This window comes from Sminthopsis crassicaudata, chromosome 2 (genome assembly GCF_048593235.1).
Source record: "Sminthopsis crassicaudata isolate SCR6 chromosome 2, ASM4859323v1, whole genome shotgun sequence".
Taxonomy (NCBI): domain Eukaryota; kingdom Metazoa; phylum Chordata; class Mammalia; order Dasyuromorphia; family Dasyuridae; genus Sminthopsis; species Sminthopsis crassicaudata.
Window position 1 is genome coordinate 257655328 of NC_133618.1, and position 25122 is coordinate 257680449.

The 25122-nt window shown below is 46.4% G+C and overlaps 1 protein-coding gene across 6 annotated transcripts in view; it reads right to left on the reverse strand.

Annotated features, from left to right (window-relative positions):
* Positions 1-1811: 1811 nt before the first annotated feature.
* Positions 1812-25122, reverse strand: part of EXD3 (exonuclease 3'-5' domain containing 3) — a 407975-nt gene continuing 384664 nt past the window's right edge. For 4 of the 6 annotated variants that reach the window (XM_074289063.1, XM_074289062.1, XM_074289065.1 and 1 more), the window contains 2 exons: positions 17722-17815; positions 1812-2608 (listed from right to left, as the gene is read on the reverse strand). In XM_074289063.1, the coding sequence (XP_074145164.1) occupies positions 2256-2608; positions 17722-17815 (447 nt within the window). In that variant the 3' untranslated portion in view covers positions 1812-2255. The remainder of the gene's footprint in view (positions 2609-17721; positions 17816-25122) is intronic. The other 2 variants (XM_074289061.1, XM_074289066.1) reach the window with 2 other exon arrangements.

A 25122-nucleotide genomic window follows, 5' to 3' on the forward strand; every position in this document is an offset into this window, starting at 1 on the left:
AGAGGCTATCCTACTGAGATATAAGGGCATATGAAGCCATTCACTCTTTTCATGCTTCTCATTCTGGGTAATAGAGAGAAATGTCTGGAGGGGGAATGGGTGCTCAGAAAATCTGGCAAAGCAATGGTAATATCATTGGTACTCATGTAAGTAGGCTTAGCATAGGTGACATTAAAATACGATGGGCTGCTTAGATTGTATTTTCAGTTCAATAAAAAAAGGGAAAAAATTTCTTTTTTAAAAAGGTAATTGCCCCCAAACACACACACACAAAGTCATTTTACAAAAGCGAAGTACAGCAAGGTCATCAGCCCAGACTAAAGAATAAGCTCTGTCTCCAAGGTGGCTGAGAGAAAGGTGTCAGGACAAGGGAGCAAGCAGGTCTAGGGTATTTTGTCCAGTAAGGACAGGAATCTAGGTTCGATCTTCCAAAGGGAATGTTTTAGGAGGGGTTATTAGAAAACATCACCTAGAAATTCCAAAGCCAGCGAGAGGCGCAGCCTTTTAGCTCCCCTCAATGTGGGGCTCACTCAGAACCAGGAAGATGGGACTTGGAACTTAGATCCTGAGCTGGAAGGATGGGGCTGTTTCAACCAGTCCTCCCATGGAGAAGGTTTCTAAATAGAATTGGCCTTTTAAGAGCTCCCTCATCTGTAAAGCAAGAGAACTTGGGCACTGCCTCAGAATGAGGCCTTTCTGGATCTCCTCTCCCTGTACCTTCTCTAGTTATTACTAGGAACTTGCTTTTCTTGGATGACTTTATGCTCCATTACTTCAGCCCTGTCTATATTTCTCCCCGTTATAATGTAAATTTCTTGGGGATGTAGACGGTTTGGGTATTTTGTCTTGGTGACTCCAGGCTAGCACAGACTTTGCATGTAGTAGATCTCTAATAAATGTTTGTTGAAATGAATTGGAGCTCTCCAAATATCTCTCCTCCCTTCAAGATTGGGGAAATGCTCTTACCTTGTGATTCATTGACCTCCGAGGTAGTGGAAGGAGTGCTAGACTTAGGACATTTGAGTTTAAATGCCACGCTAGTTGTGGGAAGTTGAGCAAGACATTCTCCTTAGCCTCAGTTTCATTTGGAATATGATGATGATAATGATAACATTTGCCCTAGCAGTAATAATTAAGCAAATATGCTGTAATGAAAACAAAATACTATATAAATGTGATCATTATAATCACACTCATAGTTCCATAGATTTAAGAGCTGGACAGGATTTGGAGGTCATCAAATCCACCTTATACGTTACAGATGAGAAAACTGAGGTTTAATAGAGTGGGGAAATGAATTGCACAGGTAGTAATTACCCCATTTGAGAGAAGATAGGAACTCAGGGCTTCCTATCTTTAGTGCTATCCACTACACTAGTGGTAAGTAGCTCCACTCACTGGGCAGGGGGAGCGATTCCTAAAGGATCACAGATCTTTCCCTAATCTGTCCTTCCCTTCTGAGAGTTTCCTCATCTTTCTCTTTTCCTGTTCTCATCTGTTCCTCCTATACTTTTAATCGCTTCCAAACCAGCCTTTTCCCTTCCTCTTCTTCCTTTGAACATACCTTGACTATGTTCAAAGACAGATTCCTAAAGCTTTCCTAGAATCAGAAATCTGTCCCCAGATGAGTAAGCACCAAAGCAAAAACTGGCGACTAAGAAAAAGGGAGGGAAGGAGGGTGTAGGATTCAGTGCTGGGAAAAAGGGATGATGGAGTTTTAACCCTAGGTCATACCATTCACTTGTCCCTCTCCACTCAGAGGAGACTATTGCAGAGAAATGACCCAAAATAACAGAGACTTTGATTACAAATCTCTTTTAGGAAAACATTACCAGGATTCTTGTAGCATTCTTTTTCTTTTCTTTTTTCTCTCTCTTTTTTAAATAGAATAAGTGTTTCATAGAAATAGCCCCCTCTCCAGGGAGTGTTTTACCCACACACACACACACACACACACACACACACACACACACACACACCCCACCCAGCAGTATGCTCACGCTAAACATCTCAAAGTGAATAGTAAACCAAACTTTCCACCTTGTATCCAGGAGCAGAGTATGAGTGGAATGGGATAGGACAGCACAGGAGAGAACAGGACAGGATGCTTAGGGCTTATCTGTCTCCTCCATAGGGAGGGTTTAAACCCTGCATTTGTGGTTGGTAGCTGGCTCCCACCACAGAAGGAAGCCACGGTCGGACCTTCCAGCCCAGCCCAGCCCAGCCCAGCCCAGCTCAGCCCAGCTCAGCCCAGCTCAGCTCAGTTCATAGAAGCTCTGAGTCTGGGGCTCTGAGCTGTCTAAGATCTCCTGGAATTGAGAGACCACTCGCCCGAAATGGGAGCCTTCCCAAAACACTTTGCCACACTGAGTGCAGCAATAGAAATGGGATAGGTCTGTTTTCTCCAGTACCCCGAGGGGGATGGTTCTGATCTGCAGGGTGGTCCCATTTTTCAGGGTGAGGGATCCCGCATCCAGGTCTGAGTCTCCCAGCCAGCGGCAGTCTGGGTTATAGGCACAGCCTGGGAGCTGCTCAGGGACCGTTTCTGATAAGGTTGGAGTCTCTGCCTTGGGGCACAGCTCCCATTCCTCTTCAAGACTCTTGGGGCCTGTAAAAACATAATAAAAAATAAACAAATCTAGGAAACTTCTCACATCCAAATGACTTCATTTAAATCCCACCTTCTCCAAAAAGATTCCTTGAGTTCAAGCCTTCATTATCCTTGGCTCCTGGACTATTTCTTACCATTTTTATTATTACAATTTCTGAACAAAATAATCTTCCTAATAATGGATAGAGTTGATTAGGTGATTCTCTTGCTCAAAAACATTCTGCTTTCCTCCATTACCTATAGGATAAAATATAGACTCCTTGGTCTGGGACTTAAGGTTCCTCGTTGCCCCCAATCTGGCTTTAATTTTCCAGCCTTATTTCACTCTTATTGCCTTTGACATACATACTTTATGTTGCAGCTAAGCTAGTTTATTTTGCTGTCCCTGGAACTCGGTAGTCTATCATGGGTCTCCTTTGCATTTGTACTCTGTCTACCTCACTGGCATGTATTGCTTCCTCGGCTCTGCTCAGCTACCAGCTCCTCTGGGAAACCCTGTCTCCCTGCAGATTCCTCTCCTTCCTCAAATCTTTCTGGAGCACGTGATCTAAATCTCTCCTTTCCCAGCTCTTCTGATATTATTCTCATTTGTATATTTATTGTGTCTTCCCTAGATTAATCAATTAAACATTTACTAAGGGCTTATCATTCTATATGTACTGAGTCAGGTGCCAGAGATAAGAAGGCAGTGTCTGCCCCCAATGAATTTGTGCATGTGTTAAATAGATACAGACAAGATCCGCATAGATGGAAGGCGAATTTAAGAGGGAAAGATGCCAGCAGCAGGGACACTGGGAAAGATCTCATCAGTTTTGCCTGTAATAAACATATCTGTGGATGCGTAAGCTCCGTGAGGGCAGGTACTATTTCATTCTTGTCTTGTGTGTCCAAACACCTCTTGTGAAAGTGGTATCTGAGCTGAGTTCTGAAGGAAGCCTTCCATCCTAAGGCAGTGATGAGCAGGACTGGGAGATAATCCGCCAAAGACAGAGGCAGGAGGTGGAGCACGATGACTGGAGGTTAGCATGGCTTCACTACAGATTATGTAGAGGGTAGTAACATGTGGAAAAATGGGAAAGGTGGGACGGAGCCAGGAGAACTTTAAATGACCACCACCATCACCTTTCACATTTAACCCTAGAGGTAACAGGGAGCTACTGCAGTTTATTGAGTAGGGTTAAGCCAATGCTTTAGGAAAACTGTTTTGACAGTTAGGAGGAGGATGGCCTGTGTCTCAAAACCAGAGTCTAATTAGAAGGCTATTTCAGTACTAGAGATGAGGGGGGCTGAGGATGCCAACTAAGGAGGTACTTTGTGAATGGAGAGAATGGCACTTGCTGGGAGAGGAGGGCGGGGCAAGTTTTGATAATTGATTGCACATAGAGTGAATAAATGGGAGTACCAAGGATGACGCCAGGTCACAGACCTGCTGACTAGGACTCAGTGGTGTGTCTGGGGCCATCTCCGACTACTCTAATCTATATATCTGGCCAGGAACCCGGCCCTCCCTCACTTAAATCCAATTCACTTGTAAGTCATGGCATCGCCTTCCTGATGTCATGGCCCTCTTCCAGAATACAGGACAAACAATGAGCAAACAGTGTCAAGGACAGTAATAGTGATTCCAGGTTGGGGGCGGGGTGGGATGTTGGTGGGGGAGAAAAGAGAGTGAATTGTTTTGGACACATTGTAAGCTCCCCAAGGGCTACGGCTGTGTCAGTTTTCATCTTTATATTCCCAGTGCTGGAGCACAGCACCTGGCACAAAGCTTTTATTTAACAAATATTTGTGGAATTGGTCTGAATCAGAAGTGAGAAGAACCTAAATGGGGAGAACATCTGTGATAACTGGAAATGGGACTATGGAAAAGAACATACTAACTGTGGATACTTGGGTTCAGATCCCCCCTTTGATGCTTACTGATAATGTGACATTGGGCATGTGACTTTACCTCCTTAGTCCTCAGTTTCCTCATCTGTAAAATCAGGGAAGGAACTAGATGATATCCGAAGTTCCCTCCAGTTTTAGACCAATGCTTATGCCCTTCCATATTCTTTGGGTAATGGTATGCACATGGCTACCCCCTCTTATTCATCTATGTTCCAGACATGCATTTAGCCTGAATAAGTAAACTTAATAATGTTAGTACTACGATATGCATTTCTTTGCTTGGCATTTCTATTGGTTCAATTTCTTTCATACATCGCCCTGCTGGACCTGTGTTGATATCATTAGACTTAGGCACAAGTATGGGTGTCTGGAAGTTTAAGTCTGATATAAGTACTGGTGCAAGCTCCAGAGCATGGAGCTTGGAATCAGGAAAAGTTTGTTCATGAGTTCAGATCTGGTCTCAGACACTTACTAGCTGTGTCACTCTGACTAAGCCACTTAACCCTGTTCGCCTCAGCTAGAGGAGGAGATGGCAACCTCCTCCTGTTCTTTGCCAAGAAACCCCCAAATGGGATCATAAAGAGGCTGGCAGGATAGAACAACAAAATGCTTCACAGTGAGTCCTTTCAGAGGATGAACAAAGTAAAGGGGAAGATAGGTGGCAAGTGTTTTTACTTTAGATACTGCACCTCAAGCCAGCAAAGCCATTTATAAGGGTGCCATGAGTGAAAGAAGAAAACTAACAAAGACCATTATTACAATACAAAATTTGTAATTTCTTTCAGGAAGGTTTATAGCCCTTGGGAATTTAGGATAGACTAAATTTAGAAACTTCTTGCTAATTAACTTCAGATAGACTGGGTCAGACCAGGAAAGAAATTTTTTGCTAACTATTTCAATAGAAATTGTTTCCTTTGTAATCTTATGTATTATATTATGCCTTTAAAAGCATTATTCTGAGAAAGAAGCCAGCCAAAGGCCAAACTGTCACAGAGATCTATGATATAAAAAAAGGTTAAGAACTTAGCTATTGGTTCCACATATGCAAAAATGACTAGCCCCTCTGAATTGGGACTGCTGATCCTTGGGCAGTATCTTCAAACAAGGAAAGACTCAACACTGCCTCCAAACAGCTTTCAAAATCTTCCTTGCCTTTCCCCGCAATTTCTAAATTACAGCTATCAGTTGGGGTGAAGCATAGGCGTGCTCTCGGGAGTGTCACTGGACTGGGGGAGGGTGGCGGGTGCTGGAGTGGGAGCAGGGTGGAGGAGACCAGTGCAGCTTCCAGATTCAAGTTCTGAAGCTGCAGCCTGGGTCGGGAAGGAATCAGTGGCAGGGCCCAGGACTCCTTTGTTTCACAGCAGTGAGAGCTGCAGAGCCAGCGCCTGAAGAGTTAACTTTGTGAGGATGCTTTGGGGGCCAGGGCTCTTTCTGGAAGTGATGGTTTTCACTCCCTGCACCGAGTGAGCGCCTGCGTTTGTGCGCCTCAGAGCTTCCAGGAATGCTTGGTATGCTCCTCTCTTTACACTGGGGCTCCCCATTCTCTTCGGTCTGTCCTGGTGATTTCTAATCTGAAAGGAGGGAAGCTACTTCACAGCACTTCCCCTGCCTCCCTCCATCTGGGATTGCTCACCCCCTGCTCCTCTCCCCCCGGAAAAGCCTGCAACGTGGGAGGTTCCAATCCTTTCCAAACCCTGTCGGAAAAGGCTGGCCAGGCAGAGGGCTGTCTGGGTGTCCCCGTCTGTTCCCAGCTCTGTTTCCTTTCCCTTAGCTCTCTACTCTGTGCCCCCTCCCCCCAGTTCTCTTCTGTCCTCTTTTTCTGGCTCTCTTCCTTTCTTCCAGCTCTCTGCCCCATCCTTCTTCCCTCCTCTCCTCTTCTCACTCCTCTCTTTTCCGGCCTCCTGTCCTCTCCTCTCCGCTCCAGCTCCGGCCTAGCTCAGGCTGAGCTCTCCTTAGGACCTGCCTCTGCCCCCTTCTCACAGCCATTGCAGCCAGCCCTCACAGCCCCAAGCGAAGTCCGGCTCTTCGCCTTTCACTCCCGGCCCCCTTTAATTGTAGGCTTCAAAGGGTAGAAAATGCAACATCACTTCAAAGTAACCATTTTTCAATGGGAGCTTGTAAAACTTTTTCCCTCCTAGGACGGGATCCTTTTGAAAGGCTTTTGAAGACACCCGCCCCCTGGTCCCAGCGGTTTGAAAAGGCCACAAGGAGCCCAAGAGCAGGGTGCCAACTAGACAAACAAGCTTACATCGAACACAAAAGTTGCTGTGAAAAGGTCATCAGTTCCTCAGGGCCCAACCCCAGAGGGCTTTTTAAGTGGGGGGCGGGGTGGGAGGAGAGGAAGCAGCCTTATCTATGTGAGAGAGAGGAGCACACAGCACAGTGGGGCCTTGTGGGGAGTCAAGGCAAGGTGAGCTGGGGTGCCTGGAATGTGGGCCCAGGAAGGGGCACCCACCCAGCCCAGAGGGCAAACTGGCACTGGCACTGGCTCGGCGGCTCTCCCCTCGCCTCCCACACTCCCTCAGCAGGGTTCTCTGCTCACTCACACGCTTCATCCTCTCACCCGCCCTCAGCCTGGCTCCTCTCCTTTCTCATACTTAGACACCCGCTAAAAATGCACTTGCCATGCCAGGGTCATGGGCCGGTGGGCCCGAGGAGGAGAAGCTGCGGGCACTTAGTAGAACAACCTCCCTGCCAGAAAGAAGTGCTTGCAGAGTCTCCTTGCTGGGGTCGCTGGAAGCGAAGCTCTGCTGAATGCAGTCCTTGACAAACATGAGGGGCCTGGCCACAACCAGAGCAAGGATTTGTCCCTCCAACGGGAAATGAAAAAAGCCCACATTTAACTCCCATTAATCAGCTGAGGCTCACAAGATACTCTGGCCCAACCTGAGAGTGTCTGGTTTCCCAGACACAGACGTTGAGAAGCTCTCCTCCTGCTCCCACACCTGAGTAGCCATGAAAGGAAGTGGGGTGAGGGGTTGGGGGGGAGAGAGACAGACTTCAAGGCGGGGAGTCCAGGAATACTTGAAACCGCAGCCGGGGAATAGTCGGAGCAAGGTCTGCGGGGAAGGGAAGGCCCTGGTCCTTCTATCCTGCTCCTATTTAGGAGCAACTTGGGTGGTATCCGTGCCCCACCTGTGCCTTTGCAGCTAGTGGAAGCCAAGAAGTGAAATAAGGACTGCCTGCGGACCATAGACACCCAGAAAAGAGATGGTCTTTGTAAAGCACTAGGGCAACTAGGAAAGTGAGTCCTTTCTTCATTGTTATTCCCCTCTCCTCTTCAGCCCTGCAGAGCCCTAGGCCAGCTTAGCTCCCTTCCCCTAGGAACCGTTTGCAGACTGACCCAGGACACCTCCATCTCTTCTTCTCCCTTCGGCTCCATATGAAAAATACATTTCAGCCTGGAATCACACACAGTCCCGTGCAGTTTTATGTGCCCCATGTAGTGGAAAAGGCCTGGGGCCATCCACATCAGATTCACCCCTGACCTGAGAGGCTTTAAGCTGCTGCTGCTGCTGGTGCTACTTGGCTCCAGCTTCTTTGCTACCTTTATTATAATTTTGTTAATTTATAAAATTGTACCTTTCTGATACCCGGCCTCAGGGCCCAAATATAGCATTTGGTATAAATAGACTTCAAAAGGTCCTAGGTGGAACAGCCAGCTTTAAAAGGTTGGTTATAAAGAGATGCATTTTGCACTGTGCCCTGGGGGAGTGGGGAAGGGAGTCAACCAGACCAATCTGCCTCTCGGAGGACCTCAGCTGTTTGCAAAGGTCAGCTAGGGGGTCACGTTCCTTTCCAGGAGTAAGCACCCCTTCTGCCTCCACTTCTCCTGTAATATTGCTGTTGTATTCTGGCTCTAGCCCTGCAGTGGAGGACAAATTCCCCCAGAGCCCAAGGACTGTTTCTTTTTCTGCAGCTGCCAGCAACTGAGTCTTCCACACACTAATAAATGTTGGGGGGGTGGGCTCCTGCCTCTCCAGGTCCCCAGAGCTCCAGTCTGAGGAGGAGATGTGATGCATTGGAAAGAAGAGTATCAACCACAATGATGATGATAACTGACATTTACAGGGTGTTTTCAATATTTCATCTTGGTGGACCCTCACAACAATCCTGTGAAGTAGAGGTTACTATTATCCCTATTTTACAAACAAGAAAGAGTTTGGGGCCTGTTCTTTGGGCACTGAGCCCCCTTTAAATCCTCTGCTTTTAGCCATGGCCACAGACCAAGCGACCAGATCTTTATCCTCCTCCATAAATCAAAAACAATCTAGCCACTGACCACAGGCTCAGTTATTCTAATCCCTTTAGCCCTCTGAAAAATATCATTGATCTCCTAGATGAAGAGGATTCATAGAAACAATCATAGTATTTACCACTGGAAGGAACTTCAGCAGATATCTAGTCCAAAGTCATCACTTGGTAGATCATGGAATTAAGGCCCTGAGAGAGTGATTGGCCTAAGGACACACAGGTGGTATGTTTGCAGGTGGCATGTATGCTGGGGATCCAGGAAAGGATCCTCCCACAGTATCACAGTGTCTTCTAGATGGCTCCATGGAGCTTCTCACCGTGACTAAAGTCACAACTTAGTGCCCATTTTCTGCTGACTGGGATAAGGAAGTACCCTTTCCTCACAGGGAACACTGTCATCCTTGTGGTATCTCCTGCCCTGAATTGGCACATTGGAAGGTAGGACCCTAAGGCTTGCTTTGGCTGCCACCCTGTCGCTGCTGAGGCAGGTGGTGAAGTCCCTGGACAGTGAGATACTCCAAGGAATGGGGAACCCATCCTTATACTTCTCCCGAGTATCCCAAAGTACCCTGGCAAGGACTTGACCTACTTGGGTGATCCTGAACTATAGCAGAACCTGGACTATAAAAGACTGCATGGGTTGGAAAACACACCTAAGGAACATTCTTGGGGCTCAAAGGTCTCTGGGAAACAAGTTCTTAGTTTGAGATTGGATGATAAGGAAAGTTACAAGGCTGAGAAATTGTCCCGGCTACAGGTAGGCAGGGAAGGTGGCTGCTATCTGTCACAGATATTCCAGATAAGACAAGGAGGACAAAGGAGCAGGATTGTGTAACACCTTTACTGGGAAAAGGGGCAGGCAGAGATCTTTTAGCAGTTTTCATTTTAGGCCCAGGGAAGGACTGGGTAGGGCAGGGAGAACTTAGGTGGGCATGCACTTCACTAAGTCTACAGAAAAGCAGGCCATAGCAAAAAGTTCAAACTATCACAGAATATTTTTGAAGAAATTGTCTTAGTATTTCCAAGTAAGTCCAGGAATGCAAAATAAAAAGCATCAATTGTCTGCTTTAATAGCTCTTTTTGCACACAGGCGTGCGCACACACAGGGCTAAAAAAAAAGAGCTAAAATGATTTACAAGTTTGAAAAACAGTGATTAGTAAAGCAGAGTTCATTCAGCTGAGCTCTGAGGCACAGGAAAGCAGACATGATCAGACAGTCTTGAGGCTTGAACCAGCTTCATTTCAATTCGATAAATATTTATTAAATAATGTGTTCAAGGCATTGGAGATACAGAGACAAAAAAAAAAAAAGGTAGTAGCTTTCTGCAAGAAGTTTATGCGGCTTTTTCTCTCATGCTGAGACTGCTTGTGCTTAACATGAGAGTTCAGATTAAAACAGGGAAATCCCTGCAGGTCCCTATTGCTGCTGGGGAATAAGGACTATGCAGGGAGAAGATGAAGATAGCGATGATCACCCAGATAGCAAAGAACATGACTGCTGAGTGTAAGAGAACCTTCCCTTCTGGGGATGCTGGTGCTCTACTTGAACCTCTCTCAACCCTGAAAGAAAACCGGGTGGGATGTATCCTGTGTGTTCTTGTTTAGCTTGTGACTCTGTGCCCACACTGCCCTAGGGTGCCAGACACAGAAGATACCTGGAAAACTGGATTCTGATGATCTGGGGTCTAGGTTCTGAGTGCTGCTTCCTTGATCACAGGCTGTATCTGAGGCAGAGCTAGTTGAAGGGTCCTGTTGACAATTGTTCCCCATTACTAGTAATTACCAGTAATCCGCAAAGTAAACTTTTAAAGTTTCTATCCTATATTACAAACATGAACTTTTCTACATTATAAATATTAACTTCAATCAGGGGCCTGAAGTAATGAGATTTTGTCCTTCTTAATGCCTCCTTTCCATTTCTACAGAATACTGTATACCACCTGTTTGAAATTCTTATTTCCTTAGGCCTGGACTACTGAAGAAATATCCTAACTGGTCTTAGTATTCTAATCTCTCCCCTAGCACGTCTTCAGCACGTCTTCAGTTCTTCCCATAAAATGCTATCACACTCATCTTGTGCTAAAGGCTCTAGAGTTGAACTTGGCTGCAAGTACCTTCTCAGACACTTGTAATATCATCATGGGCAAGGCCTAATCTTACCTGAACTTCAATTTCTCCATCTGTAAAATAAAGTGATGATAATACCTGTACTTCACAGGGTGAGATTCAGGTAAGATAATATATGTAAAATATTTTGCAAACTTTAAAATGCTATATGAATGTCATCTTGTTATTATCATCATCTATGTCATCATCATCATCAACATCATTATCATTTCACTCCATTGTTCAGAAATCTTATGTGGCTCCCCATTGCTTAAAAATAATCCCATATATTTTTAGAGTGCATTACAGAAATCAAACACTTTCATATCTATTATCTCATCTGACCCCTATGAGCAAGGACAAATATTATTTCTTTTTTATACACAAGGAAATCTAGATACAGACAGAAATGATTTGCCAACAGTCATTCATTTCCCTTTTGGAAAGTGCTTCAGGGCTTCTGACTGACTCAGGCTCTGGGCTACGGTGTCTACAGCTTATGCCATGGAGGTTCCTGTCTCCCTAAGAGAGGATGCTTTCCTCTCTATTCTCTAGCAAAAAGACTGACTTCACAGATGCTGGTGACTATTCTCAGTGCCTAAGGGGGGGCTAAGTGCCAAGGGGCAGGTAGAGGACCCAGAAGCAGCAAGGAGAGGACAGGTGAGGGGAGCAGATTCCCAGAAGTTCCTGTCTTCCCAGTTTTGGGTTGAGACAAACCCTAAACACAAGTTAGAACTTGCTGTTCCATGAGCCTACCTGCAAATTAAACTGCTATCCTTGGGAGCCAAACCAGTAAATATACTGAGTGACGGAGGTAACTTGGGCAGATTTTTCCTAGTTTTAAAGTGGTTTGTGGGCCGAACTATTGCAGAAATCTATCAGTTCAGGGCTCTTGGTTAAGGAGGAGGAAAATGATACCTTTCCCAAGCCTATTATCAGGAGGAAGAGGTGCCTGTCCCAGCTCCCAGTAGCTTGACTTAGAAAGCCTATATGGGACAGAGAAGAAATAGGCGGCTCAAATAGTGCTTTGCAAATTGTAAAGTGCTACAGAACTATCAACTATTTTTTACCTGATACACTGTAACACACACACACGTCCTAGGGCCAGGGAAACATTCTTAAAGTGAAGCCATACCAACCCAGAATGGAGCAATTTCAGAATGAGAAGCAGAGGGATGAAGAGATGGATGAATGAATGAAAGCAAAGTGGCTAATGGCAGAGGCCACACAACACAGCCCCCTAGAGGAGACAAGGACTGTCAGGGCTGTCCAGCCAGGCCTGGGAGTACAAACACGTCCTTTTGGAACCAGTCTGCTCACAGGGGATGGTGACAGACATTGGGCAATGTGACCTATGCCCTTCTGACAGCCCGGAGAATGCCCGCAGCTTACTTCTCACGGGTACACTCCTGTCCTATTATCAACTGACAAAGGGTTTCTGGTAGGAGCTAGGACCAGGATTTGAAAATTGGCTGTGGAGGAGCCTTTGGGGGCCTTGGTTGGGAGGAAGGAGATAATTTAGGCTGGGAGAAGGCAGCTGTTAGCTAATACCTTCCTATGTTTTTACCTGACTCTACTTTTGTCTCCAGTCACCTGCCAGGGTAACCACAAGATCACCAAGTTAGAACTGGAAGGGACCTTTAAAGCCTTCTAGTCCAGCTCCTAAATTTTTTCATGTAAGAAAACTGGGTCCTTAAGAGGTTAAGTGACTTATCCAAAGTGACAAAAATGGTATGTTGTGAAGCTGGTAATAAAGATTTGAATTCAAATCCTGATTCCAAATGGAGCTCACTCTCCACTGTCCCTAACTCCTTCAATGGGATAGGCTCAGGCCCAGGCCCAGGCTGAGGAAGCCTTAGGGAGAAGTGATGGGAAAAAGGGATGGGAATGATGGCAGGGGTGTCCTCCCTCCCAGCAGGACTCCCTTTTCCTCCTCTTTTGTCACAACCTGGTCCAGTCTGGGGCTCTCAGGAAAAAAACTGGGGACAACTGTGCCAAATGCTAAGAAACAAATGGTCACCCTGGGATCACTGGAGAAACCCAAATGTTCTTTGTGTAGAAACAGGGCTTGTGGGGCAGTGTGCTTGAGGGCTGGGGGAAGGGCACTGAGCATTGGCCCTGGGATAAACCCAGTACAAGGTGCTTTCACTTTGGATATATTCAACCTCCCTTCCTGTGTCTGCATGGCGTAGGTGGTTTACAGCCAGAACTCCCTGGGTCTCTGAGTCTATTTCTTTTTTGCTGTGAGTGAGGTCTGGAGGAAGGATCAATCCTGTCTCATCTTACTCTTCCTCCGAAATTCTGGAGGCAGCCTGGGAACGGTGATTCTCCTGTCTCATCCTTTCCGGTTACTACCAATCCTTTTTTAATGGAAGATGTAATTCAATAATGTGGTAGAGAAGTGGCTCCCAAGTCTTCAGAGTTTTCACACAGAGGAGTTAGGAATGCGTTTTGATTTTTAACTCTATCAAACAGGCTGCCCTGGCTTCCTCCATGATACCTGACAACTGCACTCATGCCCTTGATCCAGAGTTCCAGTAGGAATGTTAATAGAAGAACTAATATGAAGTGTAATACTTCGAGGTTTGCTTTATATGGAAGAGCCCTTGGCCCTTCAGCAGATCTCAGTTTTCCTTTGTCTATTAAAATGCTGAGCTACTTTCCATCTGATTTCCAAAGCATGGCAGAGTAGAATGAGGATGGGTTAAGTCAGGGAACCTGACAATTCGGTCACACAAATATTAACTTGTGTGGCCTTGGGGAAGATACTTCTCTCTTGGTCTGGGTTTCTTCATCAGTCAGATGAGGGGATTGTCCTGTGTGATCTCTAAGGTGTCTCCCAATTTCCAGCCCCAAGATTCTGTGATCTACTAGCATCCCTCTCAGCAAGTCTGGGGGCCCAGGCACAGCATTCAGGACTACACCTAGAGAAGAGATGCCCCAACTCTCTTCCATCCAAGGTCACACATCTCTTCTTCATGCCCCAGACCCCTTGCATGGACCACCATGAAAGGAACTCCCTCCCCCAAGAAGAGCTGTCTGGGCTTGAAGACTTTCTTAGAGAATGAACACAAGTCCAAACAATCTGGCTGGAAAGTGTGCCCCAACCCTGGGAAAGCTCTCGGTGCCCCAGGTGCAAAATGCAAATGAACGATTAGATAACAATTAATTGTCCCTTTAATAACACACCAGCTTTGCCATAAAACAAAGGCACTGGAGCAAGGGTAGGAGGGCATCCAGTCTAAGCTCCCTACCTGGCCTCTCAGTGTTGGGGCAACCAACTTGCCGGTAAAGCTACATGAGAACACAGGTCATAACTAGAAATTGTATAATGGGCAGCTGGAGAGGAATTTCTGTCTTTCACCAGACTCACCTACTGTGGTTTCAGTTCTTGACCAGAAACAAAATTTTTCATAACAGGATCCTAGCTCCTAGTAATGGGGCAGTAACAATAATGGGAAAGGTTCCCTCCTTCCCTCCTTTCTCCATCCCTTCCTCTACCATTTAAAAATCAAAAACATGAAAGATTTGGGCTGAGTTTCAATTAGAAGGATAATTATATGGAATTTCTTTTCCAAAGGGAAGAGGAGTTTCATAGTTTCTAGGCCATGAGGTAGGGTCCCAGATGCTATTCACCGAAATAGAAATAATTTAATCTTTAAATCCTGTCTCTCTTAATCATCCTTCTAAGTCAGACTCTACTCAAAATAGCTGAGTTCATACCTAATCTCTAGAAGTTCCTTAAATCAGAAAGATTTCAGGCCTGGAATATGAGATTTTTCAGAGCAAGTGAAAGTCTTTGTTTCAAACCCCTGCTCTCCCTCTCCCCAACTATTATCTCTATTTTGGGGAAGCACCATGTCTAAGTGTCCTTCTGCTACCCATACTCATCATGGCCAAACTATGGGAAGAGGTTGGCACAGGGAACAACCAATGCTTTCCATTTCTGATCATTGGAATGAAGGACCCTTCTATTTTTAATGTGATTAGTTTAAGAATTTATAAAATGGCTACGGTGTGGAAAGGCACTGTGATAGATAGGCATTGGGGATCTGAGACAAAAAGCTACCATCAAGAAGCCTACTTTTAAACTAAGGGAACACACATTTATAAACAGGTCAGACTATACAATGTAACTTGAGGAGAGTTAAAGCACTAATAGCTGAGAAGATCAGCACAGGTTCATTTCAAGAGGCGACTTGCATGTAAAAAGTTAAGACTTCAGAGATGTTGAGGAGAGGGGAAAAGCATCTCAGTCATGAGAGACAGCCTTTGAAGAGTCAAGAAGGAAGGAGACCTATGTGGAGAATGCTTATTTGGTTATAATACATAATTTGTCGAAGGAGAGTAATGGGTAACCTTTCTGAAGTCAGATTAAGAAAGGCTGAAAATGTGGATGAGTTTGTATTTCTTCAGGAGAAGGGATCCATCGATGATCTGTGTGCTAGAGATCAAGGTCAACTTGAGATAGATTATTTAGGTAGCTAGGTGGAGTGGGGAGATTCCTTTTTGGAGGCACTAAGAATAGGGCCTGAATGTGAATGCTGGCTGTGTGAATGAAGATTTTGGGGTAGCAGAATCAATGAAAGTTAGCAAGTAATTAGATGTGGAAGGGGGAGGGTCATGAGGAAGAGACAAGAATATAGAATGACTTTAAAGGTCATAAACCTAAGTGATTGGAAAATTAGTAATACTTCAGGAAAAAAGAAAGTCTAGAAGGTTGGGGGGTGTGGAAGGGAAGAAGATAATGAATTCTATTTAGGCTTGTTGAGTTTGAAATGCCAATGGGACATTCTGGTGGAGAAGTCTAGAAGGGATTAGAATTCATGAGAGATTAGAGCTAAGTATATAGATTTTAATCAATCAATTAATATACATTTATTTAGTACCTGAAGGGGAAGAAATACAAATTACCCCCCCCCCCCAAAAAAAAAGACAGTTCCTGTCCTCCAGGAGTTTACAATTCCTAAGGGAGAACACACACAAAAGGAAGCTGAAAAAGCAGGGTTGGGAGTTACGATTTAAAAAGGGGCCTTGGGGCATAGTGGGGAGAAAAGAAGTCTTCTGTACACGTACAGTAATTGAACATAAGAGAGATAATAAGGTAGAGAGTGAGAGAGTTAGAGATAAGCAGATAGCCCAGGATAAAGCTAGGTGGAACATTCTTGGAGTGATAATGGGTAGGAGATGGATGAAGATCCAGCAAAAGAGACCAAGAAGGAGCTGAAGAAGCAGGAGAGAGCAGAATATGAAAGGAAGGGAGTTAAGAGTATCTAGGAAGAGGAGCTTGTTGAGAAAAGACAGCTATGGTCCAGTGGTGGGGCTGGAAGCTTGACAGTCAGGGCTGTGAAGTGGGAGAAAGGATAGATTTTCCTGGTAATTTGGCTCTGGGCAATGACAAGGAGTGACCCCTGCAGGTAGGCAGATGGAAAGGAAGCAGGCAGTGGATTAAGACGTTAGACTCTTGCTTCACATTTGCATTGAAACCCCCCTTCTCTGCTTTCACTTTTCAAAATTCCTCGATGCCATCCTGGAATCTCTCCACCTTTGCTCCATTTTCTCATGTGATGAGGCAGTCCTTCTCCCTGCCAAGACCAATTTCCACATGTGCCCTTCATCTTATTGCCTCCCATCTTCTTCATTAGATTGCTTCCTCGGTCATTTCTCCTTTCTCAATCTTCAGTCTTCCCCTAGTTTTCTTGCTGCCTACAAATCTGCTCTAGTCTGTTCCCCCGCCCCACCTCCACCAGCCCTTGATGCTGCTGTCCTGTGTATTAACTACATTTCACATTCAGATCTCTAGGTGGCCTTTGCTTATTCCTTCTGGGTAACTGGCTAGTTGGCTTGGTGGACAGAGGGCTAGGCCAGGAAGACTTGAGTTCAAATCCCATCTCAGACATTTACTAGCTGTGTGACCTTGGGACTTAATTCCCTGGAGAGGGAAATAGCAAACCATGCATGGATGGGAGGGCCCCGGGGTCACAGAGCATAGAAGACAGCTGGAAGCACTTTTGAACACTTTTGAGAAACTGCTCAGCCTTCTGTGATCTGGTTTCTAACATCACTGAACTGAAACTGTCCTCAAAGTTACCAGGGAGCTCTTCATGGCCAAATCCTGTGGCCTTTCTCAGTCCCCATCATCCCTGACTTCCTCATTTCTGTCTGTGGGCTTCCCTGCTTTTCGTCCTCACTAAATCTCATCTTCTATAAGACGCTCTTTCTGATCTCTTTAATTTGGGGGCCTCCCCTCTGAGATCACTCCCAGTTTATTCTTTATCCTGTTTGTATATACTTGGATGCACACTGTCTCTCTCATTAAACTGAGTTCTTTGGGAGCAGGGTCTGTTTCTAACCTATCTTCATATCTCCCAGTGGTTGGCATGATGTCTGCCGTATAGTTGGCACTTAATAATTGCTTGTTGAGTGACTGTAGATTAGGAAAGTGAGATGAACAGGTTACTTATTGAAGCATGAAAGCGTCCTCTGCTTCTCAAACTTTCCTGGGGCATATTTGTGTCCGGAGCTTTCCTCTGTCTCCTTGACACTGTACCTTGGATCATGCTTACTTGTGTACCATACTGAAATCTTTTTTGTGCCTTACTTTTCTCACTTATAAAATGGGCATGAAAATACTTTCACTGTCTTGTAGAGTTTTTGGGAAACACTTTGTAAGCTGCATACATGTTGCTTTCCCAGTCAGAATTGGGCAAGCCTTCATGAGGGTGAGTAACAGGCTGGAGGGAGGCCACTGAGCATGACAGCTGGGTGAGGCTGAGGAACTCAGCGGGAATCAATGTCACCTGGACTGAAAGCACAGAATCTGGGCCCAGGACACCATCCACGCTTGCCGTCTTATTCACCTGCATCGTCTTCTCCTGACAGGTAGCCACTGATCTTCATCAAGTGTCTGATCTTTTCCTTGGAGATCTTCAGGTACTTATCACAGTTACACACCTGTGGAGACCAAGACAAAGGGATTAGATGGGACGATGAGGAAAACCTGGGAGTACCCTAGCTGGCAGACAAAGCCACAGGCTGAACCATGCATAAAACCAACTTGGCACTAAGTAGTAGTCACTTCTCCTTTCCAGGCCTCAGTTTCCCCTTCTGTGAAATGAGGGGAACCTGGCTGAGAAAAGTCTTTAAGGCTTCTTCCAGATTTAACAAACTGTGGATTCTCTGAGTTCCCCTGATGATATACCGGACACTTGTCTGAGCCAGTCCTCTGTGGGATTGTTTCACTGCATCTAATCCATCCTCTTCCCTTCCTTTTTAGGGTTTGGCGGCCCCTTTGGTGTGCTAGGATCCTCTAGCTTGGTCTCTGTTCACAATCCCCCCACCTCCTTGGGCAGATGCCTGCCCCCCTGGCACTGCAGCCTGTCTTCAGGGTTCCACAGATTTAGTTACTGCTCAATGTAGGAGGTCAGGGCACCCAGAGGTGAGTCATCTCAAGGGAACCAGGCACAATGACAGCAGAGATAAAAGTAGAGCAAGAGGGAACTGAATAAGGAGCCAGCCCATGAGTGTGTGCCTCCTCAGAGGCCCATGGCCTGTGCCGGGCCACAGCTGGCACCTGAGCTCTAGGGGAACACGACTGTAATTGTCTTGTAGGTCCGAGCTCTGCTGGGAGCCAAGAGGAGGCACTCAGGAAGGGAAATTCCCCACCAAGAGAGGGAGAAGGATGGAGGGAGGGGTGGGGAGCGGCTGGGAGCAAGCCCAGCTGGTCTCTCATTCCATCCTTAGAGCCTGGCTATCATGTGACCTGGAGATGCTGGGGCCTCTGTGGGAAGCTCCCCAGGGAGTGGGAGCCCTGGTGACTGCCCTGGTGGCAGAGAGGGGGTTGTGGGCCCCCACTTCCCTGCCACACCCTTCTCCCACAGCCCTAAGAATTTCAACATTTGTGATGCTGCTTCATTGTGTGACCGTGTAACAGGGTGACTTACTGATGCAACTGACCACCCACACGCTCAGGGGCTGGAGCAGCTTTTTCAGGGGACAGGGAGAAAGGCGGGGAGCAGCTGGGCTGTTACCTCTGGATTTCACCTTCTGCTTAGTGACTGAACAGGGACCTCTGTTCTGTCTGCGGGGTCCTGCACCAGGCAGGCAATCGTGTATTGCCGCTTCATCCTCCCTTCCTGCTAGGACCTGTATCATCAAGTTCTAGGGTCTGCCTTCTAATCCACTGGACACAGGTGTGACCAGGGGGTTCCTAAATACCGCTTCCCTTCCCTTTTTGGAGCCCTAAGTAGCTGCCAGATCAAGGGGTTTGGTAATCCTCCCCAAGAGGTCTCAGTTTGCCTGTGAGTCCTTTAGGCTCACATTTCTAGGAATCAGCCGGCCAAACCTCCTTTGGCCCCTGTTGGCCTTAATCTGGGAAGTACAGCTGGATCTCTCTCCCTGGAGCCCTGAATTGGCTGCTAGCAGACCCGTGACCTGTTGACAGGGTACATTGGGGGGAAGACCTATTGCTGGGGAGGGAAAGCCAGATCTTCCATGCCTGAGCCCCACCCCCATTCCCTGTCCCACTAAAGGGTTTGTTTCCCCCTGACCTGTCATGTTAAGATGAGGTGTGGGGGTAGAGAGGGGGGGAGGGCCCAGAGAAGGAGGTGCTGATACAATTAACACCAAATTCATGGGAACATTCTTCCTTTTCTCGTTAAGGATGATGACACAAAGGCTTCTCGGTGGGAAAATATTTGAAGGGGCTGGGAGACACCTCCCAGCTCCCCAGCCTGCCGGTGGCTTTCTCACCAGTGGGGAGAGGGGAGTTTGTATGGGAATACAGATAGTCCAGGTGGCCAGACTGAGGTAGCCTTTGAGACAGGTCCACCAGCAGCCCCCTTCTCTGTCTGGCTTCACCCTCCAAAAACAAGCCCCGCAGCAGGGTCAAAGCTGGCCCATCTCACCCTTCCCTCCCTGGCTCTGCCGGCCATTCCGAGACCTGCTCCCCTTGTGACCTTCCTGACACTGAAAGAGAGCCAGCATGGTTTTGGCAACAGTGGTAATAAGAGCTAAGGAGAAGGGGGAACGGAGTGGGGAGCCCTGATGTACAAAGAAGGGAACAGGGAGAGGAAGGAGACTAGAGCTTGCACGTCCGCTTCGGGATTCCTCTCTGCTGGGGAAGGTGCAAGCCCCTGGCCTGGCTGGCACGGCAGACCCCAGAGGCTGAGCAGTGCTCTGCTTTGGCCCTAACTCCACGCTGGCCCAGGGACTTAAGTGATTTGGTCAAGGAGAGAGAGACCTAGATGTCATGTGTCAAGGGAGCATGCTCCTGGAGGAGGAGCCTCCGGGACCAGCTCACACTGAGTCACCAGTGCTCCTAGACGAAATACTCGTTGCCCGTTCTGGAGCGGGCTCTGGCTCAGTCAGCTCCACCCCTCAGGAATCACAGGTAGTGGTTTTCCCACGGCAGCCGCTGCTGGCCTGGGAGTGGGAACTAGCTGGTTCAGGGATGTTGGCTGGGGGACTAGGGTCAGCCTGGCCTCAGGTGACAGCACTATAGGTTTGGGCCTGTACCAGCCAACTGGCAGTGGAGATCTATTTCAAAAGCTTGAAAAGCAAGTTCTTCCCTGCTCAGGGAAGAACTTTAGTTCTTTAGTGGCTTCCTGACTTCCTCTTAACTTTCACACCTTGACTGCTGTGGATGCTGGGAGAAGCCTTGGGTAGGGGGTGCTGAACCTTCAGCCATGAAAATGATCTGGAGACTAAGGTGCTTGCTCTTTGCCTACACACCTAAATTACTCTTCCCTTTGTATGCTCAATTCCCAGTTGATTCTATGGGTCTTGAAAGATGTTTTCCTCTGAGAACTTCCATGGGGGACTCCTCCATCTCCACTCTTTGCCACCTCTTTCCCTCAAAGTTGTCTCTCTCTTATTTTCCCCATTCTCAATTCAATTTAGTAAACATTTCTAAGGCACCTGTGATGTAAAAAGCACCGACTGAGTCACCTCCTCATACCTTTGTGTGTGTGATCAGAATGGGGACAGTTGCAAATGCAACACCAGAGATCCCTAATTCTGAAGAAGAAACAAGGAAATGTCATTGGCATTGCAACCAGCAAATACCATGTCAAAGGACAGCCAAAAGATTTCTCTTTCCCCACCTGAAGTCTAGACTAGTAGGAGCCCAGAAAATGATTCTCACATCAGTAAGAATGGGAAAAGGTGTGATTTCTCTAACAAAAAAGAATTCTGCACAGCCTTGGAGCAAATACTTAAGCTTTCTGCTTCACAAGAGTAGAAGTCACTGTCTTCTATCTCAGCTACTCTACTGATTAATCAATCAGTAAACATTTATTAAATGCCGGCTATGCACCTGTCACTGTGCTAAGCACCTGATCAGAAACAACCACAACAACAACAACTCACATTTCTATTATGCTTTGAAGTTTATAGAACTTTTTTTTTCTCACAAAGTATAGAAAACATATAGTAATAGCTCTCTCCTACAGATGAGGAAAATAAGGCTTAGGAAGGGTAACTTGTAGCTGAGAACAATTTCAAAAGCTTGAAAGGTGAGTTGGTCACACAGTGGTTCAATGTGATGGCTGGGATTTGAGTCCAGGTCTCCTGGATCCAAATTCAGTATTTTTCCCATTATACCCTTCAGTAACATGGCTCTAAACTAGGAATAATATACTTGAACTTGTGGGAAGGGTGTTGAGGTTACCCCTGGGCATCAAGGGAATTGAAATAAAATCCTAAATAGCCTGGAGCTCCCATGCTTTGACCATCAATCATTCTGTCTCCCAAGAGAATCATTCTCTTCCTTCCTTCCTGCTCTCTGATTCATCATTGGCTCTTCCTCTTTCTCACCAGGCAGGTGGGGTAAGACCTAGGAAGGAAGGGCTGTTCCAAAGCACCTGAGAGCTTCAGACATGAAGCAATCTGGTCTGGGTCCCAAAGAATGGGCAGGGACCATTCCCATGAATACTCTGCCATCCACTGCTTCATCTTGTTCCCTGCTTCCTGCATGTCTCCCCAGGGAGCTTACATGCTTCCTTATGGCTCTCTATTTACTCTTCTCTCATCTCCCCTACTATATATCCCATCATGGGCCTGGGCACATCACAGTACATATACTGCTGAAATGAATTGACTATTATAAGAATAAAGATAGTGATGGTGAAGAGCATTGGGCTGATCTGGTCAGGCAGGTATGGGACTGACATTACATCATATGGATGCCCCTGGAAAGCATCTGGTCCTATCTGGTTGACCCCAGATAAACAAGCAGGTAAGTTTCTGGGAAAGAGTTCTCAGTCTAGTGGTTCTCAGGCTATGTGTCTGTCTGCCTCACTCCTAAGGTTCTCACGAGAAGGCAGCAACACAGAGCTCTAGAGAAATGATGCAGAAAGCAGGACCTTATCACCAGCTGCTTCCTGACTGGGGAAAGCCCCGGTCTAAGGCTGGAGGCCCTGGATTCTTACCCCTCAGGGACATCCCATCAGATCAAGAGAGCCAGGGCAGGGCTCTGCCAGGCTCCTGCAACTCCTTTTTGGGGGCTGAAAGGAGCTTAATAATAAAAATAAAATCATGTTTTTAATATGAAAAGTTAAGAAAGAAGACTTTCCTTTTCAAATCCATGATCCTTGTTATATCAGTCTCAGCTATGTTTGTTCCTTTTCCTGTGACCACCTCTTCCAGGGAGGGCAGCAACAGGATAGAGGAGATATAAAATGCAAATAACGAATTATTTGTAGAGTCCTTGTACATAGGGCTTTTTTGGACAGTAATTCTGTGAAGTAAGTAATGAAAGTATTATTGCAAATAGGCAGCACAGTGGATAAAACCCTGGGCCTGAAATCAGAAAAGCCTGAATTTAAATTTGACCTCAGAAGCTGCTGACTGTATGGCCCCTAGCAAGCGACTTGAATGCTATCTGTCTTAGTCTCTGCAACTGTAAAATGGGGATACTACTAGCATTTACCTCCCCTAAGGATCCAATGAAATAGTATTTGTAAAATAACAGTGCATACATAGTAGACAGTAAATGCTTGTGGTTTTTCTTTTTTAAATTCCCATTTTATGGAAGAGAAAACTGAGGCTCATAGAATTTAAATGTTTTGTTCAAAGTGATTCATTATTAAGTGTCTGACTCAAAGATTCAGATCTGGTCTCCACTGGACCATAAATAAACCTGTTAAGTTCCTGGAGGGTGAGGAATATATCTTATCTAAATAAGATGTATCTGTCCCATAGTCTGACTGGCCTATAAATAGCAGGCACTTAAAATGTTTGTTGTATCTAACACATAGGACAATTGAGGTAACTTTTTGCTTGGAATAAAAGTGCATCCTTTTTAGCTTGAAATAATCATGAACATTCCTTACAAGGACTTTAGTCCCCTCATTCCACCCCAAAGGGAGATGGAACATGGATGGAAGGGGAGTCCAAAAGGGAAAAATAAGTCTGAAATACAAGGCAAGTTACTGCTCCTCTCAATACCTATTTTATTTTTTATTCACTTCTAAATGCGAAGTATCCACTCCCAAAGATGAGTGAGAACCTGAGAGATGTTTAGGACCATGATGCTATCTGAAAGTCTGTTCCTGGAAGATGGAAAGGCAAGTGAGAACAACAGAGAGAACACTTTATATCAATTTTCTTTGGATTTTTTTTTTTTTTAACAAGCTGCTTGTTTCAGGTTCATGGCTCCTAAAGGGGTCCCACCCAACCAGTGTAGTACAAGAGGGCCTGAGGGATGAGCAACCTGACCTCAGGAGGGGTAACATGCAACAGCACCTTCCGAAAACACAACTAGCCTGGGAAACACACCCTTGAGGAGTGTGGGAAAGTCCTGCCACACTGGGCTGGGGCTGCTGCCCAGGCGCAGGGAGGCCCTGCTCACACCTTCTTTCTGAGTCATAACTAGAACTTTCACATCAGCTCACTCACCTGTGTGAGAAGAAGGGGAGGAGGAGGCAGGGCTGGGGTGGTGTGTGGGAGGTAAAGGAGAATCAGTCCCAGTCAGGGAGGTTGACAAACAGGCCAGTGCTGCAGGAGAAGGGAATGAGGAAAGAAAGGGATGGAGGGAAGGAGGAAGGAAGGAGTGAAGTGAAGGAAGGAAGGAAGAAAGGTTTGGAGAGGAGGAGGAAGGAAGGGGTGAAGTGAAGGAAAGAGGGAGATCCAATTAGCTGAGGGAAAGTAGGTGACACAGGCTTTGGGGGAGGTTCTAGGCTGCTGGTAAGAATGGGCTTTTGGGAAATATGCCAGTTTCAATGTTCAAAGGGAAAATGCCATGGTTGGACCCCTTCATCCCCCCCCCAAACTATTATATATGTGTGTTTGTACAAGTGTGTTTATGTCTATGTGAACAAAGTGGGAAGCTGGAAGGCTGAAGGATGGGTTATGTTCTTTATGGAACCAGAGAGAATCACCCCTTAAGGGGGAAGTGAAGGTGAGGATTACAGAAAATAATTCCCAAGGGAATGGGGAACTAGTTTTTGGCAAAAACTTCCGTGGGGGACCTGAAATTTTAATATGTAACCTTGATTGGAAAGGAAATGTAAGAATGAGGGCACAAATGGATGAAGGATTGATTTGTAGGTTTAGATGGGAAGGACAATGGACGTTTGGGAGAAGCTGTGAGAGCTCCAAGAGCACAGTCAGGGGACGTGGCCACCTCAGGGCTCAGCCCAGAGAGGTATCGAGGGTCCTCCCCCCCATCCCCGGTCCGGCCTCTAATCTCTCTACCACTCCACCCCTTCCGTGGCATTTTTGCTTTGCCAATTCACACACACGTCCTGGTCCCTAGCTGTGGGACTCAGCAAATGCTGTCTGGTGTGTTGCCATTTGTCCATGGTGGGTTTGGGGGGGTGGGGAAAGGGAGGGAGAAGACTGTTCCCAGAGTTTAGCTCCATGAAAGAGAGGCAGGGGGCGGGCCAGGGGGCGGGGTGGGGGTGGCCCAACTCTGGGAACTCACTGGAATTCCCAGCAACGCCCCTGCCTGGGGAGAGTGAGTCTGATCCGAAGAGAAGAAAAGAGAAGGGAGAGAGGGGAGAGGAAAGGAAGGGAGTGGAGAAGGGAGGGGGACGGAGACACTGAAGAGAGTCAATGTGTAATTATGGATATTTGAACATAGTCTCCATGCCTTTTGAAAGACTTCAGAACAAATTAGGAGAGATAGTTGAGAGCCCTTCCCAAACCTTACTGCCTCAGCATCTCCTCAATCTATAAGAGTCTTTCCCCTTAGAGATCATGGAGAAACTAAGGGAGTGCTGCTCATTTTATACAAGCTGTGTGGATCTCTGTGAACAAAT